The sequence below is a fragment of the Phalacrocorax aristotelis genome, unplaced genomic scaffold, assembly GCF_949628215.1.
Source record: "Phalacrocorax aristotelis unplaced genomic scaffold, bGulAri2.1 scaffold_119, whole genome shotgun sequence".
Lineage (NCBI taxonomy): Eukaryota > Metazoa > Chordata > Aves > Suliformes > Phalacrocoracidae > Phalacrocorax > Phalacrocorax aristotelis.
Window position 1 is genome coordinate 107911 of NW_027441177.1, and position 26915 is coordinate 134825.

General features: G+C 46.7%; 1 protein-coding gene across 1 annotated transcript; it reads right to left on the reverse strand.

Moving 5' to 3' along the window:
- Positions 1-541: 541 nt before the first annotated feature.
- LOC142050998 (protein ELYS-like) lies at positions 542-25996 on the reverse strand. The gene is made up of 24 exons (XM_075080192.1): positions 25876-25996; positions 24414-24667; positions 21463-21643; positions 20468-20675; positions 19079-19195; positions 18033-18117; positions 15896-16046; positions 13323-13455; positions 13054-13235; positions 12519-12580; positions 9768-9858; positions 9591-9680; positions 9284-9428; positions 8779-8783; positions 8418-8513; positions 7562-7655; positions 5964-6087; positions 5778-5834; positions 4418-4564; positions 3043-3230; positions 2727-2871; positions 2519-2632; positions 1360-1507; positions 542-1274 (listed from the first exon to the last, which is right to left on the reverse strand). The coding sequence occupies exons 1-24, from the start codon at positions 25994-25996 to the stop codon at positions 1138-1140; spliced, it is 3075 nt and encodes a 1024-aa protein (XP_074936293.1). The 3' UTR covers positions 542-1137.
- Positions 25997-26915: the final 919 nt, after the last annotated feature.

Consider the following 26915-nt stretch of genomic DNA (forward strand, 5'->3'; position numbering starts at 1 on the left):
GGCACCCCCTCCTCTGGGGATATTCCAAAGCCTTTGCCCTCTGCCCAGTCCATGGTCACTTCCAGGATTCCTGGGCGACTGGGGTTTCCTATTCAAGCCCGCTGGGTGATCAGTGCGACCCATTTACTCCATGTAGCACCACTCTGTGCTAATCCCACCTGGCACTGCTTGTGGTTCTCCCGAGTGCGGGGGGCTTTGAAGAGCTCTTGGCGCACAACGGGCACCCAGCCTCTGTTCGCACCATACCCGATCGTTGCTCATGGGCTCTTACCTGAGCCGGTCACACACCGACTTCCTGCATCCTTCTCTTCCTGCCTATTAACATTACAATTGTAGTATCAAACTACCAGCAATCAGGCTTGCACTAATAATCCATGGTTTCGTCTGGGTTTAAACCAAGTTCGAGAGCAAGGCACACCACACCGATGGCTGCTGTGGGATAAGCCTGCTCTTGAACCACGCCGGGTGATGCACGGCCCAGGAGTGAGTGACCTGAACCAACAGGCACATCAGGAACCGTCACCTGCATTTTTCCCTCTACCTCACGTATGGGTCACCCACACAGCTCAGTGCATTGGAAAACGCTTTTTATTTGAGGAACAGCTGTAATTCAGAAGGAACCGCAGAACATTTCTCTCCGAGCATCTCAAAGGCACTCGTTATCTTGACTGCTTTGGTGAGAACAGCATTCCTGCGATGGAAACCTGCAAGTTTTGCACAGAAGACAAAAGTACCAACAACATAAGAAACAAATGCAATCTTACTACGTGAAATTCTATTCTTTTCTTGCATTTTCCAATTGGCCTAGACTAAGAGGTCCAAATATACCAGAACTGAGGTTGATTTGGCCACACCACCTGTAGGAAAAACATCTGACAGCTACTGGCCTCTTTCCTGCTCTTTATCGTTCTGCCTATTTTTAAGTAAATAAGGCAGAAACAAAGCAGAAACATGGCAGCAAGTGGGAAAAGGTTACTATTTGATCACACAATCAAGTCTAGCAGGATCCATACACCAATAGCTTGATGGTAATCAGGGTTTTAGTTTTAGCCATCTTAAATTCTCTAAACATATTTACCATAATATAAATATATGTTTTTTGCATAACAAACATTATCATAACAGAAAAACTCTCTCTCAACTGGGTTTCTGCTCATTTCCTACCCATAACTCTCTAACTTTGGCCAACACACGACTGCTGAAAGGTGCCCTTGGATGCACATTTCCTGCATTAGCTGGTTTTGTTACTGTCGAGGATGGCTTCGGTCTTGCAGCTGTAAAGCACGAGGGAAAAACGATCAGCCTTGTGCAATCAGAGCGATGGTTAGTTGTGCGTTATATTCCCCCCCTAAAAATTACCTTCTCTTGGTCCGGACGAAGGCAGATGGTAAGGCTTGGCTCTCTCTACAGCCAGCTGCCTCTGACCTCTAGGAAGGGTCTTGCCGTGCTGGGCCGAGAGAGAATTTCTGGCAACTGCTCTCTGTCTCCAGCGAGGAGCACGATCATTCTGGTGAACAAAAAGCGTAAAGCAAGAAGTTTCACCCTGTATCTTTAGCCAAGTGGAAGGAAGACTAGAATAATAGCAGAACCTACAACTTTAAGGTAAAACCATGCCGGCACCCTGCAGAACCTGATTCTGACACACTTGTCAGCACCCACAAGTTTCACGTGGCTGACAAAACAGCAGCCTTTCCCTTGTTTTTCCTGAAACGCCACTGCCCCAGGTGACTGAATCTCCAGGGCAGCGGCGGGTTACATTGGACAAGAGGAAGTGAGGATTAAAATGAGGAAGAGAAAGCTACCTACACACCCCTTCCCCCTGGATGGAAGCTTTCAAATGCAGGACCTCAACCTTCCAGAACTACCCCATAAGTTTGCTTCCCTGGAGAACTATGGTTCCGGAAAGCAGCACATGGATCACAGAACCACAACAGAAGTTCACATAACACAGAATTTGATATGGCTACTTTGAGATACAGAAGTTAGGTAAGAATTTCTGTCCAAAAAGTGGTAAAACGAAAGCTGTGGAATTGCAGACCTCACGCTATAACTTGAGGAAATAATAAAAACATCAACCCATGATGCAAATGTTGCCTGTGGGTTGGCACCCAGAGCTGCGTGTGAGATACAGGAGATGACATACAACACACTCTTCATTCCACAGTGACCCAAACAACTTCCAATCATCCGAACCCTACATAACGTACGTCCCTGAATATCTGAATGGTAAGAGTGGCTGACAGGAGATACTTATTTAATCCTCAGACACAAACAAACTGTTCAAAGTGGAGTCAACAACAGCCTGGAACACAGAATTTCCAACTGCACGGGGTAGCTCTGGAGTAGTGACACATTCTGTTCAACTTTTAGGTTCAGCTGTAACGTAAGGTGCAGAGGCTTATTGCAAGTATTTCAAAGAAGGGTGTAATAAAGAAAGCAGGATTCTTACTGAGCGCTGTTAAACCGGTCAGTAACCCCTGAGAGAAACTGGCACACTTGGCAGGACTTTTACGCTTACCATGAGATGAACGTTCATCGCCTGGTTCAGCCGTGCTGCTGCCATACAGTTGGCACGCTGCAGTTGCCGGGCTAAAAGAATTTCATGACTCTGTAAAAATTTCTCCAAACACTTCTACGAGAAATAACACATTTTAAAACATATATGATGACCCTGCCTCTTCTCTTGGCAAAGAAGGGATTCAGATTTTCCTCTTGCCCACACTTACTTGTTCAGAGTCTGTGAAAGGCAGCCTCAGGAAGTCTCCCACTAGTCCCATCTCCCGACAAATGTCATACATGTCTTTTAATAGCTCTTCCTCCTTTAACTGAGCGGCGTCTTCCTGCAGCAGAGCCCAAGCCTCCGCCATGCACCTGTAGTTAATTTTTTGAGATGTAAAGGCGTATTAATAGTATAACTAAAAAGATGCCCCACAGTTATTGTGCTCAAAGTTTAAAGGAAATTTAGGGGATTGTGATTTCTAGTGTTTGTTCTCCACCTTTCACAGTATTTCAATGCCAAAATGGTGGCAGATATTTCTTTACCTATTGGACAACAGCACAGTGAGGAAAAGTCGCTCTTCACAACTGCTTGCGAATGGTGGCTTCATCACCTGCATGTATCTGAGGGCTCGCCCATGCTCTCCTTGGCACATGAGGGACCGAAGAATTCTCACGTGTTGCCACGACACAGGTTTGGTTGTAGCTGGGTGAAAGAGCAGGGCCAGGGAATTCTGCAGAAGGTGGAGATCAGGTTTACTAAGATCACAGAATCCCAGGTTGGAAGGGACCTCAGCAATCATCTAGCCCAACCTTTCTGGGAAGAGCCCAGTCTAGACAAGATGGCCCAGCACCCTGTCCAGACGACTCTTGACAGTGTCCAACGTGGCCGAGTCAACCACGTCCCTGGGGAGATTATTCCAACGGTGACTGTCCTCAGTGTGAAAAATTTCCCTCTGGTGGCCAGTCGGAATCTCCCCAAGAGCAACCTGTGTCCATCCCCCTTGTCCTCTCTATGGGACTCCGTGTAAAAAGGGAGTCTCCACCTTCTTTGTAGCTACCCCCTAAGTCCTGGTACACGGGGATGAGATCCCCTCTGAGCCTCCTTTTCTCAAGGCTGAACAAACGCAGCTCTCCCAGCCCATCCTCGTATGGCAGCTTCCCAGTCCTCTGATCATCCTGGTGGCCCCTCTCTGGGCCCCTTCCAGCCTGGCCACAGCCTGTTTGTATAGAGGGGATCAGACTGGACACACAAGCACACAACAAAACTGTTCAAAAGTTTCTTCAGTAAGGGTGAATGTCCCTGATACCGGACAGGTAAATATACATTCTTTACTATTTGCAGGAAAAAAAAATCAGTTAGCCATACAGAAAAAAACCAGAGTCTTTTAAAAGGAGTGATTCACACTCGGCTAGGGTAACCTAATCCCCATAGGCAAACATCACTTCTTATAAATACAAGTTATTCTCCAAAAGAGGTTGTATTAAAATTGTGACAGGCAAAGAGCAACCTTCAGCATCAGAAGGAACATGAATTAGATTGAAGAGTCACTTTCGCGGTCTTCTGTCTCAAATCTTGCTGCTAGGATGGTCATTTGACTATTTAAAGTACCCAAACCACTGCTTTTGAGAAAGCGCTCGACTGCTCTGCTGAGAACAACCTGAACAGATGGCTTTGGCAAGTCACACGTCAAGCATTAACGCTGACTTCTTCATTGTCTTAATCCATTTCCTCTCAACGTAATTAAAACCAAACTGCAGATCATCACGTATTGCTGAAGGTGCTGCTGAAGCAGGATTACAAAAGAAGCTTCCCATGTTTTATCACCTGTTATTAGCTAAGCACCAGGTTTTTAAAGTCATTTGCTAGATCATAGCCTTGCACTACAACGTATGCCTAACTAAACTGTCACATGCTTACTTCATAGTCCTTGTGGTCTAGAAGCCAAAATCCTTGGATAAGCTTAACAAGGCCCGAAGGGATGGCAAAGGCAGCTGCGAAGGAGTCAACGGAAGGTTCTGTTTTGTTCGGAAAGGAATGTATGATGTCCAGCAGCAAGTAAATTGTCTGATATCAAGTATCTAATTAAGGCTGATAAATTTGCAAGACCAACAATTTATCACATGAAATAATATTATTCCTATGATTAATATAATAGGAATAAATAATAAAAGGAAATAAGAATATATATCATAGTGGTAGGACGCAGAAAATACTCATGTATTAGTCTTGCCGTTTTATGCTGTTGCAACCTGAAGATAGTCAGGCCCTAACAACAAAATTGCATTCTGAATAAATAACCAGAAAGACAGACTCTCTGATTTCTCTAAGGCATTCAGAAAGGTTGCCTTTCGATATTTAAACAGTTCCGTTGGAAACTCAGGCTCCCTCTTTAGTCACTGCAGCCACCAGCTGGACATTCAAAACACGAGAACGGCCAATGCTTGATTATTAAAGCAAACAAATTCTACAGTTGGTTTCTTCCCTCCTTTCCAGCGTATATAAAACAAGTGAAATTAGGGTGTCCTTACAGCACAGCTTAGCTCTGAATGATTAAAACTGGATTTAAACCAGTATGTGGATCACTCATCGGCAGTGTCACTTTCTCTTTCTGACAGCTGGTTTGGGGGGTCTATTCTCATCAGAGAGCTCCGGGGTGCAACAGCTTTAAAGCCCCTGCTCTCTAGGCTCCCCTCTCGGCTCAGGCAACAAACAACCAAAGCAACACAGTGTATTTCGGCAGCTTAAAAATTCAGTTTCTGCCCAATGACTTTTCTCTTCTCTCTATTATTGTGTGTGCCTACACTTGTAACAGCACAAAAGCAAGCCCTCTTAGCTGTGCTGGAAAATGGATGATTTCAGCAAAATCAGGTCCTGGTAAAGCACTGTCAGAAATCCTTTTGCTCTGAAGCAGCACATTCTAGTGCAGCGCTTGAGGAAGCAGCTGTTTGCTACAGCTGTGGGTGCTTCAAAAATGAAAAACAGTTTACATTTTGAGAAAATCTAGGGGAGCTTTCTACCTTTAACATTGCTTAGTAGACCTGTTTTCTCACATCAGAAAAGACTTTGCAACAAACCATTTTAAAAATTCCTAAAAAATCCACAGTACAAAGAAATCAAACAATGCTTCTGTCTGCGACTTAATTCTTAACTACACGTGTTCATCCGCAGTGTGTTTGAAGCACAAATTAGAAAATGCATCGAACACGTAGGTGACAGACATTTCAGACCCCTGATGCGCGTATACTGGAGGTGTAACAGAAATAACTCCAAGGGATACGATTGCATGTTTGTGGCTTTCTTCAACACCTTCTAGCAAATAGAGCTCCAGCAGTGCCTGGAATGAAAAGGTAGAAGCTTTTTAAAACTCCTCTCTTTGAGAAATCATTGGCTTTGGGGGAGGGCTGGGCTGGGGCTGGGGTTTGTTGTGGCTGTTGTTGTTGCCTTCAGCGAACACAACACTCACCCGTAAACTAGGAGGTGGGTATTTCCCCGTTCCTCCTTCATCTCTCTGCCACAACTTCTCAACTCGGTCTCCTAACTGGGAAACCATCCCATCGACCATCAGGCAGTCAGAGTCCCATTTTCCTCTGGAACAAAACGTAGTGAGGATTTGCACAGAGGAAAACACTAATTCCAGCCTCTCGGTTTCACAGATTTCCTCCAGCCAAAAAAAACCCAGCTAAAGCTCCCACGACTCCAAGAAAGGAACAAACAGACAAAGGCATGATCGTGACTTGAAATAGACTGGAAAGAAATTTTGGAGTCAGGTGAAAGGTGCTCATTAGATCCTAGTGAATTATTAAAGGAGCTCCAAATAGGAATCCAAAAAGCTCCCTTATTAAGGGGAAAGTTGCAGCGACCTTTTAGTTTTCAGGTTTTCTTTTGTGCCGCATTACTTGTAATACAAGGGCAGTGTGAGCAAAGCTAACCCAAACCCCACGCCTCCAGTGGGAGCGTTCCCACACACAGCGGTGAGACCACAGCACGGAAATGTCAGGCTTTGGTCTCAGCACCTCGCTTTTGTTACTGAAAAACAGTCACGGTCAGAAAGCTGAGCCCACAGCTGAATTCTGGTATCACCTGAAGCAGCACGTTTGTGCCTCTGCACATGCCATCACAGTGACGGAGGGCTGGCCTGTTAAACACGGCATTGCTCAGAAGCCCATCGCAGGCTCCTGCGGGCTGCGACGCCAGCCTTTCATTTCCCGAGGAGGACGAGCAGAAGCAGCACGCTGGAGGTGGTGCTTCTAAGGAGCCCGTGAGCCTGTACGAGAGTTACCTGAGAAGGACGCGCAGGAAGAGGAGCTTGAAAGCCAACGCCTGACATAGAGCAGCTTCCACCTGGGCTCCTCCTGCTGCACCTTGTTCACGGTGCCATGGCCACGGCTACTTGAGGACTTTCTTTAGGTTACAGAACAGTTGCCAAAGAAAAATCTGTTCTCACCTAACCCAAGGCACATCACCATTATGCTCGTGAGCCAGCCCAGGAAAGGGAGTTCCCGTGAGGAAGGCACTTTTATCCAGTAGCCAGGAGCGCGCTGGCTGTGCCAGCTGCATGTGACTCTGCCCATCTCCTTCAATGACACCGCGGTGCTTGGGAGTAGGAGATTTGGGCCAATCCCCTTATCGCCATCTATCACTGGTCATTGAGAGAGATTATTTTTGCTTTGTTTTTTTTTTTTTTTTTTCTAAAACATGCTTTCTTCTGTGTCCAGAACAATTGCTCTGCAAAGGCCGTGCCTTGCTGACCTGGCCGTGACTGATCCTGTCCTCACCACACGACCTTTTCCAGTGGTAACAAATGACACAGAATTGCCAGTGAATTACATGCACGTCTAAACAATGATGACACCAACAAAGGGCACTAAGCAGAGGTATATATCAACATTTCAACACAGGAAAGGAACCTCTCTGTTCAGCAGGACACACGCATCACTCCAGTCAAGAGTGTTGCCAGCAAACGCATGAAGCATAGCAAATACAGCTGCTGATGGAAAAGCCACTTGCTGCCGCTTCTGAATTTGCAGCGGAACTGCTCTAGAGCTTTCCTGCACGTCCTACCTTGATAAACGCTCCAGTTTCTGTCGATGACCAGCGTAGTAGCTCCGAATCAGAGGATAATTGTAGAAAGGTCTAGAGAAACGCATCTCATCACCTACAGGCAATAAATAAGAAGTTAAAGAAGTCATATCACATTTTCAACCTACAGTTTTTGACTAAAAAGACAGAAGAACACACAAGCTGAGCATCAAAAGCACAGGCCAGCCTCCGACTTTGAAAGAAGCCCATCCTCCTTCTGCCTTTGCTAAAAGAGACCTACGACACAGGAGTCAATTCCTCCTTGTCCTAAGTGCCATTTCAAGCTTACAGGTGATGTAGCATCCAGAACATGTAGTGTCAGCTGAAGTTCACTCTAAAAAAACCCCCCAATTCTCAAAGGGAATGGGTTTTTAAATGTGTCACGTGAACACGCGTAAGACAGTTAAGGCTGACAATAGGGTTTATAACCCATCCAAATGATGAACTATTTCCAAGGTGTATTTTTTCCTCAAACAATCCATAAAAAGTTCAAAACACGCACGTCAGGCTTTTACTGTAAAATCAAGCATTCCCGTGTTGGTGCTTTAGGAGTTACTTGTTTACAATCCCAAGGATTTCAAGCTGTGGCCACGAGCAACTCCTTCACTCAGAGGCTTAGTGCTGTTTCTGAGAAACACCCCGGAAAGAAACTGCTTCCATCATTCTACACGACGGAGTTGAAAAAACAGTGAAATCTCAATTTCAGCAGCAGAACTTCAGCATCTGCTGTCACTGAACCGGCACGACTTGGTATTGATGAAGCCTTGACAAAACCACGGGGAAGCATGTGTTCATAGGAAGCACTGACTGCTACAGATGCGTGACAGTTTAGGCTTACCTGAGCCCTCTGGCAGGAGACGGGACCCACAGAACCAGAGGACCACTCGTGCATACAAAGCTGCAAGGCTGGTCACCGCCAGCTTATTTGTCAAGTCTGCAAAACATGAAAAGAAGCTTAAGAGGACTGTTGGTGTGCAATTTCTTTTGTTTTTTATAAAACTCCCCTCATTGCACTAAAGAGAAAGTAGAAAAATAACACGGTAGGAATCTTTGCCTGTGCATTTTTCACTCCGTATCACTTCCTTAACTGAAGAAAAAGCCCACAATCACAAGCAACCCCTACAAAGAAGAAGATTCACTAAAGGTTTAATAAAAAAAAGTGAAGTCGGAACTACTAAATCCACTCATGGATAAGGCACCTGTTCTTCACGTAGCAGAGAGGTTTACTCTAGCAAAGGGATTTTCTCTTTTCTCCTCAATATGCCAGGAACAAGTTCTAATAGAAACAGCTACAGAAACTCATGCAACTCACTTCACATGTTACTCGTTTAGGCTTCCTCTCTGATTTTAGTAATTTCCAGCCCAATATTTGCATGCAATTACGCACTGCTAGCTGACAATCAAAGGGAGTATTTGTCACAGTGCCACAGCCCGTTGCTGTAATTTCAAGCCGGGTGCTTGCACAGCTCCTTGCTGAACGCAGCCTCCCCACCCACTCGCACGAGCTCCCCAACAAACTCGTGCCCTGAACTCAACGCGCGTTAAGTGGCAGCCCCAACCCCTCCCATTTAAGCCCCTTCTCCCCGCTACATTTGACTTTCTGCCAATCAGCAAAACCAACAACAGCTCCTCTTTCCACAATTACAGCCCCAGCATCGTTCCAAATCTTCATAAGACACACCAGAGAGTTAGAAATACTGTGACAAACCTTTTCCAGCGAGCTCTTGTGCCTCTGTTAGAAAACAGTTTAAGACTGTGCTAAGGTTGCTCAAAAGCAACTGGCGGTGCTGCAGAGCCTGTAACCTCTCCGGGTCAACGGAGCTGCAGGAGCCGTCAAACAGCGCAACACCTTTTCAAGAACAAGTATGAAATCGTTAGCCTACAGAGCCATTTCAGAGTTTCAAAGTGCACTTCCAGATCTGCGGGCAAGACCATCTACCAGCAGATCACTGAATAAGCTCAACTGGAAAGACTGATTCTAGGTTTGCAGCATGGCTGCACTAGTACTCACAGATTTGCTCAAATTTGTCTTTTGTATAGATCACTCGGCTCCACGTCCAGTCAAGGGCCAACTGTAAATTAGCAGCAGAACTTGGCTGCTCTTTAAAAAGAGAGAACAAAAAAGAAATGAATCAAGAATTCCAAACGAAGAAACCATGCAACATAAAAACCACATAACAAGTCTTACCTTTAGATGTCCAAAGCTTAATGCAGCCAGTCAGAAGCCCTACAGAACCTGTCTGGGCAGCAGCTGACAAGACCGCCTCTAACTGCTCCTCCTAAAAGTAACAGGCGACATCAAAGGAGAATCCTACCTGCTTTCAACATCCAAACCACCAACAGTAAGTGCTTGTTTCTAACTCTACACTCACTCAGGCATCACAGGCTGGGCTGCTTGTTGCTTTGAGGAGCACATGGAATTTTCCCCATGACATGACAACTTCCCAAAGGCTAATTCTAATCTTTATTTGCATGCCTCTGCATTATCCTCTCAATTTACTGCGTTCCAATTAACTATTCCCAGCAACGTGCCCTGCTTATACCCATGGCACATGGGGTGCAGAGAAGTTTGCCATCAGGAATGCGCGAAGGGGACAGAACAAACAGAACTCTGCAACGTTTGCATGGAAACAGTGAAGCCAAGATCAAGCAGCTTTCCAGGCTATGAAGACATGAAGGAGTTACGACACCCCAAACATTAAGTTGTCATTTCCCAAAACGACAGAAAAGAAGTGAAACATTGATGTTCTAATAGGTTTCAGTTTTAGGCGCTTCAAACACTGTGTTCTAATGCCGTGGCAATCCTTCAGAAGGGCAAAGCACAGGCAGGCACAGACGTGCACTGTTAAGGAGTAGCTGAGTGCAGCTGGTGTTCTGATACTTCTTCCAGGTGAAATGATCACAGAAACATAGAATCATAGAATCATTAAGGTTGGAAAAGCCCTCTAGGATCATTGAGTGCAACTGTCAACCCAACACTACCATGTCTCCTAAATCGTGCCCTCAAGTGCCACGTCTACATGTCTTTTCAATACCTCCAGGGATGGTGAGTCCCCCACCTCTCTGGGCAGCCTCTTCCAATGCCTGACCACCCTTGCAGTGAAGGCATTTTCCCTAATATCCAACCTAAACCTCCCCTGATGCAGCTTGAAGCCGTTTCCTCTCGTTCTATCGCTAGTGACCTGGGAGAAGAGACCAAGCCCCACCTCACTACAACCTCCTGTCAGGCAGTTGCAGAGAGCGATAAGGTCTCCCCTCAGCCTCCTCTCCTCCAGGCCAAACAACCCCAGGTCCCTCAACCTCTCCTCATGAGACCTGTTCTCCAGACCCTTCCCCAGCTTTGGTGCCCTTCTTTGGACACGCGCCGGCAACTCTATGTCCTTCTTGTCCCGAGGGGCCCAAGACTGAGCCCTCAGCAAATTTTCCTTTTTAGGGCTTTTGCTTTTTGTTTGCTTGTTTCTTTGGCTTTTTAAGCACATTCAGAAGTATCTTTCCCTTCTAAATAAAATCATCACATTCAAAGCCATTTCTACACATTCGAATACACACATCAGATATCTATCTTTTTCTGAAAACCAGCCTCAGACAAGGAAACACACCAAGTACAACTTACGGTGGCAAACAAAACCCCAAACCAAGCTTCTTGCCCCTAATTCTGAGATTTGTCTTACTCACATTCACAAGCAATTCCTGCTCAAATGCCTAACAAGCCTCTGAATGATCTAGTCTCAATTCAGCAAAGGGTATGACAAATTTCTGCATTTCCCAATTATTTCCAACGTGGAGCTGACATCAGATCACCCAATCTGAATGGAAGAGCCTACATCAGGCTTGCAAAAGAGACAGCCTATGGGCCAGGCCAACCTGCCAAGACGTTCATGTTAGCTACCACACTGTGCACAAGTGCTCTTTGCCCCAACGCACCCCCACAGATCTGGTGAGGAATCCAGTAGAGAGGAAGATGAGGGCAGGGAAAGCCTGCTCTCCCCTTCCTACTAAGTGCTCCTCTGCCTGATGACTCGCTCGCTCAGCATTTCGCTTGGAGCCTGCCTGGGTGAAGATGGGTTCTTCATCACAAAGGCTGCATCTCTCAGGGAAATCCTTCAGAGGAGAGAGAAAGGTTGGTGCCCTGCAAATGGGAAACCTCTGAAGGAGGGGGGTGAAGTCACTGCGGTGGGATAAAGCAGAGAGAAGGTGGTGGGTGTCATGAGCTAAAGGTGACTGAGGTGTTGCAGCAACAAGAGGGCAGTCCCAGAGGAGTCAATTGGGCACCTGTAGCACAAGGCAAAGGCTACAGAGGTGAAGATCTGCTTTGAGAGGCTGCAGAAAAGCTGACTGATGAAGGGAAAATACAGGGAAGTCATCGGGTAGAGCTGCCAACAGCAATTGTTTGCTGCAGCTCACTGCCTTGGAAGCAAATGATCAGGTATAGTCCCGCAAGCGGATGTTCGCAGCCACTCGCATGCGAGTGAGACACCCCCATCGTCAGGTTCTGCACTGAATCTAATGCTTTGAGAGACTGACGGGGGAGAAGGTTGTTCTGAGGGAAAGATGCTTCCTTTTCTCCGTTCTGTCCTCTTTTCCAAGGTAATCAGGGTCAAAACCCGAACTCAGGACCACGCAGGCAGTTGCACTCATTGATGAGAGAGAAGGAACAGCTTTCCCCGACTTTCTCTTCCTGCTCCTAGAGCAGCGCTCTCTTCCTTTCTAGACATTCAGGCCCTGATCGTGCTTCAACAGGAGACAACGGTGGGTTTACACTCCCAAGAGGGGACCTCAAACATTACATTTGATAAAACTGGTAGGGTACAATTGCAGTTACGCGTGTGGATGGGCAGGAGGAGCATTAAATGGTCCCTGACACCGAAAGCAGCGCCATGGAAAGCTTAGGAAAGGTCCATCTCTTGACATTCTCCATAAAGATACAGTAAAAGCTCACCTCCTTCTGGAAGCTGCTGCACGTCACATGAACAACTCCAGAGCTCAGCAAGCACGTGCCATCTGCAGAGACAATGAACGTTGGACAACATTCCATACTCTCACCGTGATGGTAGCACCAGTTTGCATTTTTGTCACAGCAACCTCTGGAAAGGTACAACTGAGTACCCGTTCTCCTCATCACATCACTTACAGACTTTTTTAGAAAAATAATGGCTGAGTGTAGAAATTTTCCCTCCGGGGCTATCGAGGTGCTGCGCTTTGAGCTTCAGCACAGAGTCATTTCATTTGATCACCAGCACCACCTCACGGGCTGCATTACAGAAGCACCCAACCCCCAGACCCAGCCGCCTGTCAGGCAGGTGTCACAACAGCACACACTTGGTCAGTACAACGTCACCAGAGTTGGGTGGGTGGGGGGTTGGGGTGTTTCGGTTTGGTTGGGTTTTTGCGTGACAAACAATGAACAGGAGAACCAAGAAATGGCATTTGAGCTCGTTTAAGCTTATCACTATTCAAAGCCGTGTAATACCTACCAAAATTATAGGTGCTTGGATGAAAACACAGCTCAGGTTGTGGATAAGAAGGAGGAACTCTCCAGCTTAGGCTGCGCTCCTGCACCACAACATCCAGAAGGAGGTTTGGAGCAGTCGTGCTTGTTACAGCGTCCAGTGACCACAGTGCAAAATAGGGGCAGTCCTGAAGGGATTCTTCTGGCCTGAAAGAAAACAAGTGCAGAAGCTAAATGCCGACTTTCCAATGAATTATGGGGAGGGATACTGAAACCAGCTTCATAAAAACCTACCTTAGCGAGCCTGGCATTTGAGCCTGATACCAGCAGTCAAAGTCAAATACACCCAAATAAGTAGATGGTTTTCCCTGGCCGCGTGTATTCACTTGCCAGCTGAAGACTGAGACACTGATGTCAGGAGATATGACTGGAAAAGACAAGACATTGTTTCTTAGTGGGAGAAAATACAATCTATCTGACATTTTCAAAACATCACTTTCTATTTTGGCTTTGTTCTGTTACGTCACTCATGAAACGCAACACTTGACTAAGAAGAATTTTAAAAATGTACACCATAGCATCACCTCTGTGATAGGTTTCAGTCATGCTGCCCCCCTTTGCGAGTTCAACCTGTATCTGTCCTAAGACAAATCCAATACACAATTGTCAGGTAATCAAGTTTCCCATACAGTAAGAGTGCATCAAGATGGTTAGAAAAAAACAAAAACCAAAAAACAACCCACCACCCTAGGAAAACATACATTGCTGCTTTTAGAAAGCATACAAATTCTTGTCATATACACTTGATCACTCAGCTGGCATGATTAATTTCCAGATTCGACTCGATTACGAGTGTTACGAATAGCTCCTTTCCAGCACAGTCAGAATGAAAGAACACAATTATCACACAAAACAAACACCAAAACCCAACCCCAACAAACAGGAGATTGGAACAAAGAGTTTAACATCAAACATTGACCATGTTACACTCGGGTTCTCTCAAGAAGTGGCATGGTCTGTCGCCTCTGGGGAGAAGGCATTCTCCAGATGTGAGCAAAGTGGGGGGTGCATCCTTTACCCTGACAGAGCAGGGAACCAGGAGACAGGTCATTTGGCAAAATGGGTCTCTGTTCTCTGCTGAGTTCATCAGGGCTGCTCAGGGAGCCTCCCAAACTTTACTGTGTTTCATCGTGAGCTTCTGTGCCCTTTCACTTGTGTGAGCCGCTGAAACTGCCTTTGAAGATGTCAATTAGTTTCATAAATCAGAAGCCAGCTGCATTTCTAACCTCAACCCACATCCAACAGAAGCTCATGTGGGCCTACAACTTGAATAGTTTCTGGATAAAAGCTAATGAGGAGCCATCAGAAAAATGACAAGCATTTTTCCATGCCTCAGACTTCATGAAAAGGGGACCGAAAGGGCCTTTTTTGTTGGTTTTGGTTTGGGTTTTTTGGCAGGTGAGCCTGTTGGTTGTTTTTGACAAGGTTTCAGAAGGCCCTCTCCTCAGAATCGTGACACAAGTGGAGAAAATCCAAAGGGGTTTTCATTAGATTTTGACACGCTGTTGTTAGAGGGTGGCACCCCAAAAGAGGTGGAAGCTGCCTCTTCAGGACTAAGTCAAAGCTAATAAACACAAATAGCCTAGAAAGTCATGCCAGTGTCGTCTTTGTAACAAGCAGACATAAGTTAAGGCCAGTAAGAAGAGAGGGAAGGGCATTCACACACCCAAACAAAAGGCTGTGAAAGTTATCACTGCAGCCGGCTCAGAGATGTGCTCAGAGCATCACTGGATGTGCAAACCCAGAGATGCACATCTCATTATTGCAAGGTAATGAAAGACACCAGAGGAGTTTTAACTGTCGGTCCGGACGAGGGAAGCCAGAAGCTATTGCTTTAAGAGCTTGTAGGTGTAGGAACCTATTAGACACAGAGAGGGCAAAGTGCACGGGCAGATCATAGACTCGTAGAGTCATTTAGGTTGGAAAAGGCCCTTAAGATCATCGAGCCCAACTGTAAACCTCATACTGCCAAGTCCACCACTAAACCCTGTCCCAAAGCGCCACGTCTGCACGTCTTTTAACTCCCTCCAGGCATGGTGACGCCACCACTTCCCTGGGCAGCCTGTTCCACTGCTTCGCAACCCTTTCTGTGAAGAAATTTTTCCTAAGATCCCAACTAAACCTTGTGCTCTAGACCCTTCACCAGCTTCGCTGCCCTTCTTTGGACACACTCAGCACCTCAGTGTCTTTCTCGTAGTGAGGGGCCCAAAACTGAACACAGGATTCGAGGTGCAGCCTCACCACTGCCGAGTAGACGGGGACGATCACTGCCCTACTCCTGCTGGCCACACTATCTCTCATACAAGCCAGGATGCTGGTGGACTTCCTGGCCACGCGGGCACACTGCCGGCTCATCCAGGTGGTTGGGGAAGGTATCAAACAGATCTGGCCCCAACACTGAGCCCTGGGGAACAGCACTCCTGACCGGCCGCCAGCTGGATGCAGGTGCAGGCATAGGTTGGAAGAGGGGAAAAAAGAAAGTTGAGGGAACATTCCTAAGCAATGGAGGGGATGATCTTACTGTTCAAAGACGAGAGCTGGAGGAATAAAATGACTGACAGGCGTTATAGAGGTGACCCCACCATACATCGCTACAGCATGTCAGCAAGCATTGAAGGGAAAAATAGGGTTTATTTTAACAAGTCCCACAGAATTTCAGCACCCAGTTTTTCCTTTGAAATAAGCCCAAGAAGTTAGTTTATACAGAGACTTAAGACTTTCAGGCTGTGGGTATGGAACAGCATTCATTGCTTGGATGCCAAAACCAATTAGTTTAGAAAAACCAAACAGGGACATCAGGAACAAACCTTCATCAACGCTGCCTTCTCTGTCAATGCAGTTGGGAAAGGTTTCTATAGCCTGACAGCTGAGTAGTTTGGTCTTGCTGCTCTGCCCTCTCAAGGGAAAGGCTCCGCCCGTCAGATCTAAACTGTACTTTTCAACACAGGATGCCAAACGCTGTGGAAAAAATCACAGGAGAGAGAAGGGTCATTCTGAGAGAAAAGCAGACATTACACCTCAGTAGGAAAGAATGTCTATGTCTATTAGAACCTGCATATTGTACTGTATCTCTCCCAGGCGCTTAATCTGATGGCAAAGAGAAACTACAGCTGACAAGCAAGAGAACTGAGTGTCAAACCGTAACGGGTAAGTTTGGCCGTAAAAGCTTTGCACATTTTCAAAACTGAGCATTTCCCTCACAATATTGGTTCTAAATGTGTTTTGCAGAATTCCCTGCACCATCCCGGTTTCTTCACAAACCTACGTATTTAGCTAGAAAGGGAGATCTGAAATAATGCCATACATAGGCATGCAAAGCGCTTTGTTCCATGACTTGATCACAGAACTGATGAAGTTAGAGGAGTCACGGCCTTCCAGCAGCCAAAGCTCTCTTGCGAGGCATTATCTATAGGCACACACCGCTAGAGTGAAAGCCCATCCCTCGGGAGTAGCCATGAGAACTTCTTACTGAGTCACACTCTTCTCTCAAACCACGTCAGCTCCTGCCAGCTCCTCCTCTCACCTCCTCAGGGACTGATGGGTGAAATATGCCTCCCTGCCTTCACCAAGTGCAGCCAACAGCAAAACAACCCGGCGGACATGGCATGCACGTGGGCAAGGCGTTTAGGATCACAAATCCCTACAGAGTCAGCAAACTACTTTGAGACCTACAGAAACTCCAGCAGGATTGTGTGGAACCTCTGAGACCACCATTTGCTAAGCAAGCATTGACTGAAATACTGTCTTTCCAAATACAGCACTTGGTCAAATGATCTACCCTACAACACATGGGCGTGTGGATTGTGGACAAAGAGCAGCTCTACAATTAAAAACCAACCAAACAAAACCAAAAACCAAGCAGCTAAAAGTCTCCAAAAACCTACCAGAAAATAAAAAAATTGATTGTACCTCATTCTACCCAAGTTTCCTAAAGTTTCAGAGCTCTAGAAGGAACTGGCATGAGCTGGCACGAGACAATCCATTCTCGTATGACCTGATATGTTACATTTAACTCACCTACTCTGAGAACAGGCAAGCTTTCTCTTAACCATTCTAGGAAATACTACTAATAAATATCAAGGCTGTAGAGCACAGATCCTCTCCTACCGCACCTCAACAGGAAAGACATGCTCTGAATTAAGATTACTTTCCCATCAAAAAGATTTTGCAAGGGTTTCAGGCATAACACTGAATAAAATTATACGTTCTAAAAACGCATCTTCTATCTGTTAGATAGCAGAGAGGTAAGGCTACTTCATCTCTATTTTAAACACAACCTCTTTGGAGCCACTTCTAAAAATTTACATATACTTTTTTGACCAAATCAGACCACTCTTTACTGTATTTGCGTATTTTGCTGGCTTCAAGAGCAGAGTTCATAGGTAACGCAGCCAAAAAGTAGAAAGAGTTCTCTTTAGAGCTACTAAGTTTCAGGACCAGCACCGAAGAGACCCTGCAGGTGAGCATCATGTGAAGTCCTGCTGACAGAGCTCAAAGGGAAAGCAAGAATTTAAACCTGAAGACCGGAACAGAATAAAGCTGTACGCCCGTGTTTTAAGGAAGGGAGACAGACAGAACCTTATTCAACTCTGCAGTTTGGTTAAACAGAGCTACTCAAAGCCCTGTCTTCTCTTCCTACATGCCATTCAGTTGGTGTTTAAATGAAGAATCATTTTATTTGTAAAAGCTGCTGCCTCTTCAGGAACTGAATTTATATGGGCTCTTTGCAGACGGCCCTGGCTGGAACACACGACACGGCGGTATGAAATTGTACGACTTCTTTTCAAAAAGTATGGACAAAGGCCGTGCCCAGGAAGACTCAGCAAAAGATTCTTTTTAAGTCATCTCTGAATTGTCATGGTCAATAATCCCCCTGCCAACTTCACTGATGCTCCCTTAGGGAAAAGGACTCTTTCCAGCCTTTCACGGACGTGCACGTCTTACCTCGTACATGACTTGTCCTGAAGCCAAGCGCCTCCTGTCTGCGAACGCTAACTGCAACAGATGTAAACTCACGGCATCGCCTTCACTGGAAAAGGTATAAATGATGACATTTGGTTACAAAGCTGCTTTATAGTCCTCGTTACCCTTTCCTTAGATCTAGGCTGAGGTTTCCTTAATAGCATTGTCTGGCTCAAAAGAAAAACAGCCCTTCCCAAAACCTGAGAATTGGTCACATTTAGCCACCAAACCACAAAGGAGGAAATTTGGACACTAACAGCTTCTGGGGCAAAGGCTACCCATACAATCTGGAAGCTTCAAGGTGTTCTATGGAATAAAAATGGTTGGGAACAGTTCTTTGCATTGAAGAGCTCGCAATCAAAACTGCTTTACAGTCAAACTGAAAAAGATTGCCACTCCATGAGCAGCCGAGCTGAGTAAATAGCTTGCTGATGCGGAAGGGGGCAGATCTTTCTCCCCTTCCCTTCCCACCAAAGCTCCAGTCCCTCCCCTGCACACACGGCACCTTCCACACCCTCGTTTCAGTCATTAGCCCAGCAGGAAACCACCGACTTGGCTGCTGAACACCTTCCCTGCCAGCCGAGCTGAGCTGGCTCACCAAGGCTCAGGCTGGCACCAGGGAACCGGCCATGCTGTCACCTCCTCCTTTAGGGGCAGCAGGCTGGTGGATCCGCACCTTTAGTGCTCTGGAGCTGCAGCCTCCACTGCGCTCCATGGTATCTTAACACCACGGTGTGAATATCAAGCAAACCATGAAGCAGTCATCAGGAAACAAAGGAAGCCATTTAAGAATGCCAGCACAGAAATAGAGCCACTGTCGCTTTGCTGCCTTTCAGCAGGGAGGAACTAGTAGGTCCCTCTTCATCCCTGTTACATCCTGTACAAATCGCACCGTCAGCTCCTTCCATACCGGAGAGAATCTCCTGCACGGCTAATTCAACAAAACAAATACATGTGGGTCAACTCTAGGTGAACAAATACTCAAAAAAAAAAGAAAAATCAGTGGCCGATAGTAAGCTTTTATTCACCTTTCTTGCGTCGACTGAACAGCCCACAAGTAGCAACAGTTGCGAGGATCATGCTCAGGCTCTTGAAAAGTAACGGCGCAGACAGGAATCCTTCCTCCTTCAAGCTGACAGTGGTGCCTGCAGGGTTAAAAAAACCAAAGAAAGCAGGTGAGCCTGGTGGCCCTGCCTGTTTGTAGAAGGGGAGAAGCATCTTCTGAGCAAAGAGCCCCTGACGTGCTTCTCCTCAAGGCACAGAAGGTCACACTCCCGTCTCAAACAAGGGAGTCACGGGAGCGACTGCTTTTGATGCAACAGCCACGAGGTGAGGAAATTACTGTCCCTCACGGGCAATAACCTGGCTTTATCTCCTCCTCTGCCTGCGGAGCAGGAACATGAAAGATTCCTTCAGCTGCCAGGCAAAAGATTCTTCCTACTCTTGTCGCCTGCTTCAATATTGAACTGAAAATGCAGCCTCTCTTCTGCACAAGCTGAAAACAGTGCCAAACACCAGTAGTGTCTTGTTTCTTTACTTGGACTATCTAAAGCGTTTCTCCTCCAGACTTCTGAACCTTCTTTGCACCTTCACAATCTATTCTTGCCACCTCACTATCCCTCCACTCTCTATTCATGCCGCCAATAGTTCCCGGTGAGTCACTGCAGATTTGCTTAAGTGAATCCCGATCTGAATTGGGTCAGATATTCCAGGGGGGATTGCTCTTTGGCAGAGCTGAAATCATCTCCCTAATTTCTCTGTTGCTTATCCCTTGACACAACCCTTATTCCACCTCCAAGTGTTCCAAGCAGACTTTCATTCCCATGCATCGCTGCCTTGGAATGGGTCAGTCCCCTCTTTTGGTCGAGGCTGAAATGTGGGAGAGAATGTCTTTTCAGCCACAGATCAGCTCTTGAGCTTTCATGTCTCACTCCTTTCAACCTGGACGCTTTAAAGAATATTATCACCACAATCCCATCATTAACATACTTCAGCCTTTCAATGGGTGCCCTCATTGCAGGAGCTGGTTCTGAGAAATAATGTCTACAATCTCTTTCATTGAAACACACACAACTCCTGCTGTCACTGAATACTGCTGGTGGAACAAACTGCCTTATGGAAAGCAGCTCTCTCACGCCCTAACTGCTTGACAGAACCCAGAGAAGGGAGCTTTCCGCAGTTCCTCAGCCCACAGGCACAATAAGGAGAACAATCCCAGCCCGCTGGGGAGAAGGCGGCCCACTGAATCCAGGTATGGCTCAATGGTTACTTCAGAAGGGGATTCCTAAACACTCCAAGATTACACTCCACATTTCCCTCCCTGAAAAAGGGCTCTTTAAATTAACAGACTTCCTCCTCAAGCAGAGCCTTGAGAGCCCTGCACCTCCAGGCGTGACCAAGTGCAAAGGCCGACTTACTCCCGCTGCAGAGTTTTCATATTCCACAGTGACAGGGAGCCGTCGGAAAAACCCACGGCGAGCTGGTTGCTTCTGCTGATGTAGCACAGGGTCGATATTGCTGTTCCTGAAGAACACTGTAACTGAAGGCAGAGATGTCTCCCTGCTCTGGTCACGGTTGCTCTTCCTTGTGAAACGCCAGCAGCAGCTCTAGTGACAACTGTTAGACCTGCACGCACAAAACCACACAATAAAGGAATGCGTTATGCCATTCAGGTTGCATTTGAAACACTGACGTGACAACATGTATGATCTAATTCTACCGTCCCTGGCAAAATACCCATTGATGCAATACTTTGTCTGCTCTTCCCATTTTGTACGCATTCAGAGCACATAGGAACTCTCTGACTGGACAGGTATCCTCGCTCCTATTTCAAAACCAGGTGAAAGCGAAACCTCCATAGACAAATTCTTCCTGGGCTCTGCACATCAGGAGTTTGGGCCTCATGGTGAAGCTACTTGAAGTGACACCAGCTCCCGAGGCCACTCTTGTAAGAGCAAAAACAGCGTATGCAATCCGAGTACACCAAGTACAGGTTCCGTTTGGTCAAATGCAGGGATTTTGGTAAGGCATATTTACTTTAAAAAACAAGCCTAAACTTTGCCCCAAGTCAATGAACAGAAGCAGAAGAACATTCCCAGGAAATAGGGCACGTCCGACACACCTTCCTGTCAGGCAGCTGCACCGACTCGGATGGTCAAATTCCTACCCCTCACTGGCGAGAGTCACCGTGACAGAGGGACCCTGGTGGGAGGGGGTATTTGTAACCTTAGGAGGAGTATGAAGCCACTCCCATTTTTAATCCATTCAGGACTAGACGATGTCAAACCGCCACCTGTAATCAGCAGCCATAAACGTCTGCACAGCAGTAGCTTCAAAGTGGGATGCGTGTTGTTGATTTAAAAGACACAAGTTTTCTTACTTTTCCGTTCAAGTTTAGAAACCGCAAGCTCACCCGATGGTTCATTCTCCCTCTGACTGCAAGAGAGATCATCCAAACCAAGGTCCACCACAAGCAGATGACCAACATCTGTCGCCACCGCTGCCACGCCACAAAACCCTTGCAGAGCCTGGTGCAGGTGCCAAGGCCTCACGCTGGCTCCTCCGGCGTTAGTTATGGGCTCTACAGCAGTTACCTACAGGAAAACTACAAGTTAGTATTTAAGCTCTTTGACAAGCTAAATAGAAATCACTCAAAAGTGAAACCAGAACCAGCCCATCAGAAGCAAGAAAGTAAATACAGGGTTGTAAGACTTAAAAACACAGCATTGATCCCAATTATATCCAGACAAAACAAACAAACAAACCAACCCCCAAAAATGTCCGGTACAAAAATCCGTTACTGCCTTCCGTTTACTGGGTTTCCTGCAGGGATTTCGCTGAGCTCACCCCAACTGCAATGGTGCAGTCTATTATCACAGCTTACCAAGTTCCATTTTCTACTTAGAAACCATTAACTCGAAGACAACACAGAAAATCCGTTAAATGCAAGAAACTTGACCGTATTTAAGGGACTGGAGTAAGAAAGACCAAACTCACTCTCGCTCTCCCACGGCCCCCAGCCCGTCAGCACTGGGATACAGCCCACGCCTTCTTTGCCAAACAGGTATTAGGGCAAATCTCGGCTCTCAGTCAGACGCGGCAGCGGCCAAGTTGCAGGGGAGACACACCGCTGCCACGGCAATGGAGTATTGTTACAGATAGTGGAAGGGAGATACCAGCTTAGGGAAAGTTACACCAGTCCTCATTTAGAATCAAAAGAGCAACCAGGGAAAGCAGAAAAGTTTTCAGTGCCGAAACAGCGGCAAAAAGCCCAGCAGCTGGTTCGCCAAAAGCCAGCTCCCGCTGAGGAGAAGCGCACGCTGCTCTGGAACACGCGGAGCCGCCTGCCAGCAGCTTTAGTACAAGGCCCTGATGAAGACAGACCTTTCAGCACCTGCAGCCCCTCCCGGGACAGCCCTGACTGCTCCAGCAGAGACACCAGCACGTGAGGGCTCCTGCACTAAGGCTCCACAACAAAAGAACACGGGCTGCCCTTCAGCCTCCTTGCATAATGTCACACAGTGACACCAGGGAGCTTTACATCAACACCAACCTGTTACACGACAATGGAACAGAGCAGTGAGCACCACAAGGATTCCTTTTTTTATATATATTGGTTTTTCTCCCCAGAGGTGGGGAAAAATTGACCAAACCTCCAAGCCCCAAAGTTCTCTCCTCTCCCGTATCAAGCACTTGCTGTGACTGCGCTGCCTGGCAATCTGCTACAGAATTTACCTTTCCTTTGGGCCACAAGAATTCTACTCCTAGAAGTGCCTGCAGTAATTGACACAACTTTATATTGTTTCACACTTCCTGGAAATCAGATGAAATCTCCAATCTTCTCAGCTACTCAAAGCACCACCAAAAGTGCGTTGATTATTCGAATTCTTGCTGCTCCAAGCCTTGATGACTCTCAGGAGGAAAGCAGAAACACTGCACATATCGTGCTGCAGAATCAGCCAAAGTTCCCGTGTTGCTGTTAACTTTTTTTCTTTTAAGGTCTCGTTTTGTTGTTGTACAACTGGCCCCAAATCCACCTTTTCCACCTTTGCATACAGGTTCCCAGTTTTAACGCTTCAGTTTTCCCTGTAGAAGCTCCTGGAACTGCCTATTTTCCCACGGCACCAGGCACTCGCTTTGCACACTCTCCTACACTGCTGCCAGCTCATTCTGGGAACGAACACAGAAATCCTGTCTCAGCTCCCTCACTCTGCATGCTGCCCTTCTGCCTCACACAAACCAGGAAGAGTGGGGAAAATACCATTCCAGAGCTCTGAAACATGCAACCGTTATAAACCAATTTAATACCATTAATATTTTCAATTCGGGTTTGCTTTTACAAGTCTGAATGGCTGCACGTCTATGTCAGCACACAGCTTGCCTTTCCATCTCAAACGCTGAGATTTACCAGGACGATCGGCAAACCCACACAGCGGAGCACCAACCCAGCTCAGCTCGTTAGAAATCACCACCACACAAACGCGCACTGCCAGCAATCACACTGTAGCGCTACAGACAAACAAACCCTGCCTGGATTCTAGCAAGTCAAACCCAATCACGCTCTGGAAAGCTGAGTAATACGGAAGTATTTATCTGTCGCAGATTCTAAGGTGGTAAAGATAGAGTGAACCTTGATGTTCCATTACCTTAAGGTGACTCTTGTCTACATTCAGATAAGGAGCCGAGGGGAAAGGACGTCATTTGAGTTTATGGGTTAGAGAAGGCAGGGAAAATTAGCAACATTACACCAGAGTATCCCACCCGCACAAGCACCATATGCAATAAGCAGAGGTTCAAGGGCTTCAGGCTGAAAGTCAGTCTGTAACCACCTGCCAGGTAACGCAGTGAAGCCTGTTTTTTCCCATCCTAAGTCAACAGAAAAATGTGCTTTGCTCTAAAGTCACCTGCTTGCTAGTCCGAGACTCCTGGGAATGTGCCGAAGTCAGCTACAGCACAGCCATGGAAGTCTGAGATATTTTAAAGACAGTATTTCTGACATAATGAACCATTCAGGACATGTATGTTACCAACACTTGAAAGGCAGGGTGAGGACGAGGTCTTTGTCACTCTGGCTAAAAAAAAAGGTAGTTTTCAAGGCCTTTTTGTCAAAGTGGAGAATTAGGTAACTACGTGCTCTACTGTAAAACCAGAAAACTTGTTTGACTCTCTCAGCAAACTCAAAGGATAACGGTACCGTTAACCCCACCATTTCACATCAAGGTGCTCTCGACTGGACACTCTGCAGTGACAGTATGATGACACAATAGAGAAAATGGACGTCCTAGCAAAGAGACGCTCCAAAGCTGCTCCTGAAACAGCGTTATGCAGCACCTGACAACGTTTCCCCCATTAAAAAGGACCTACCCTTCCTGGCAGAACTACTGCTGTAACCACGCTTGATGTTCCAAGGTCGTACAGGCAGAGAACACTTCCCTCTGCTTCTCTCAAGCCAACCAGCAGCCCCGTTCCCGTCTGCCAGGAAACCTCCTTCACCACGCGGATGGTGGGAGGCTGCTCACGGGCTCCACTGAAACGGTGTGCAGAGAGCCGCTCTCCCGTCACAGCGCTCACGACCTCCAGCTGAGGGCCACACGCCAGCCAGGCCAGCCCATCTCTCCCTGGAAGAAGAGAAAAGGCTGGCTAAAGCAAACTCCCAAGAGAGGGTTGAAAACAACAGGAAAATCACAATCACTGCCCCTTTGCTTCAACAGAAGTACCTCACAGAGCAAGAGAGGCTTACCCAATTCCGGTCGATTATTGAAAATCACCCACTGAATCCTCAACCAATGCATCGTAAAATGAACCACCTTATTATTTTGCATTTGGACTTGTCATTCCTGCACTGAAGAATTCTGGTTGTTTGGGATAAAGATTACAATAGATTGGTCTCTAGTCTTTATACCATATTCAGCTTGGTTTTGCTAGAAATCATCTAAATACATAGGAGAATACAACTCCTAAAGCATATACTTCAAATATGGCAAAATCTCAGCCAATTCTTTTCTAGTTTACTAACTTTGCTCGACACACGCCTACTTTGGGCAGGGATTTGGACTTCAACAAGGAATTACCTTAAAATGGGCACTGCGGGAGCCAATTTCAACTTTTACACACGCTGATCACAGAGAGAAGTTAGCACATTTAGTTTCACTGAACTACTTCCAACACAAAGGGAGTATTAACTCAACTACTGCACTTACAGTCACACAGAGAGATCCTACATGGTCTTCACAGGCGCCCGGACACCCAGGCAGGCCCCCAGCGCTACCTTCAGATCACCGACAAAGTCAGCTACCTCATCTGCTCAGCCGCTCTCAGCAGCTCTCCCGGGACACTCCTCTGCGTCCCATTAAATACTCTGCAAACCTGGCTGCAGCGCCTAACAGGGCTTTCCTCTTCCTTCTGTTTTTAGTCAGGCTAGGAAAGAAAAAGCAGGGGGGGTTGCCTCTCTAACACTGTGGAAGAACTAGTTCTGCACGGGATGTTATGATGGTACAAATAAATACAGCCCAAAACCACACCAGGACTTTTTTGAAAACTGCCTTTCCTTCAATTAGAAGTTGAGGAGGGCTCACGGACTTGCCCGTGTTATTTTAATAGCTCAAGACTGGCGCAGGCTGTTGTCCTTTCAAAGTTTAACTCTACTAATGTTTTAATGTTAACATTTTTCATCATTTTGTCATAGTTCATCCTTTCTGTTCTCTCAAAACCTGACGCGCCTGAGCAGCACCAACCTGACACAGCTGATACTGTGACCCCGTGCCTCAGGTCACCTCCAGGCAGTAACAACTTCACAGCAAGACCCAATTTCAAGGAAAAGGCTCACCTCTGGAAAACCGCCCACGCAGCACAGAACCTCGGGTGAGCTCATCTTCCCCAAGAGCCTGAATGGTCACCTCGGGAAACTGCAGCAGGCTGCTCGTTACCTGAGCCACGAGGTCTCGCATTCTTCACTGTGAATAGAGAAAAAAATGCAAAAAGAGGCTCCTGACAGCCATCGACATTTTTGAGATTGACAGAACTTTCATCCCTTTGCCGTGAATAATCTCCCGTCCACCTCCTGCGGCTCTTTTCCTTAACAAAAGGGCACTCAGGACAGGTTTGGATCTCACAGCAGAGCAAAAGGAGAATCCTTTGCTTTTCTGATGCCTACGAGATCACCAACAAAAAGGGACGCAGGGGTATTGCCAGGATAAACAACACGGGGAAAAAGCCCAAGACACTGGAGTCAAGTCAAGCAACACGGCACGAGTCAGAGACCGAGTTTTGCATTAAAAAGCTCCAGAAAATAAATAAGAAAGAACAAGTTGAGAAATTACATGTTTGAGCAGAATCACATCCAGCCAAGTCAGTGTTCTGGGATGTCACCGTTGACTGACATGTAGTACATGAAAGTCAGATTCAAAGGCCAACAATGTTACGGGCTTACTGAAGGAAAAGCTAAAGATACGGTCAGTCGCAGCTGAAGACGTGATATCACAAACCAGGTTCACTTCAGTGCCACCAAAAGAGAGGCCTTGCTGCTGCCCCCCTCTCTCCATCTGCTCCTTCCTTCTGCTCCTGTATCCCTGTGCCTTCCCTTGCCCTGACCTGCACACGTTTTAGAGCTCCTTAGGAGCCACATTAACTCCCCAAGCAGACAGGGAACGCACCCACAAGAGCAGAGAGTTTCCCACCAGCTTAGAGAGTGAAACGGGGTTGCAGAGAGAGCCAGCAAGCATAAAAGCTGGCACAAGGAAGGAGGCAGGACACTGCACCGGGGAGAAGGAGAGGGGATTTGCCCATCTCCATTCTGTGGCCGTAAGCCATCCTGCTAGCTCATGCACGTGTGAAACCACACACTCACTTTGCAAGGAGAGCTGCAAG

Excerpts from the sequence above, each read along its gene's own strand:
- LOC142050998 (XM_075080192.1), bottom strand. The coding sequence starts at position 25,996 with ATGCGAGACCTCGTGGCTCAGGTAACGAGCAGCCTGCTGCAGTTTCCC. Across the intron at positions 21,644-24,413 it reads CAGTAGTTCTGCCAGGAAGG|GTAACTGCTGTAGAGCCCAT; the intron begins GTAGGTCCTTTT and ends GTTTTCCTGTAG. Across the intron at positions 16,047-18,032 it reads CAGGACAAGTCATGTACGAG|CGTTTGGCATCCTGTGTTGA; the intron begins GTAAGACGTGCA and ends TTTTTTCCACAG.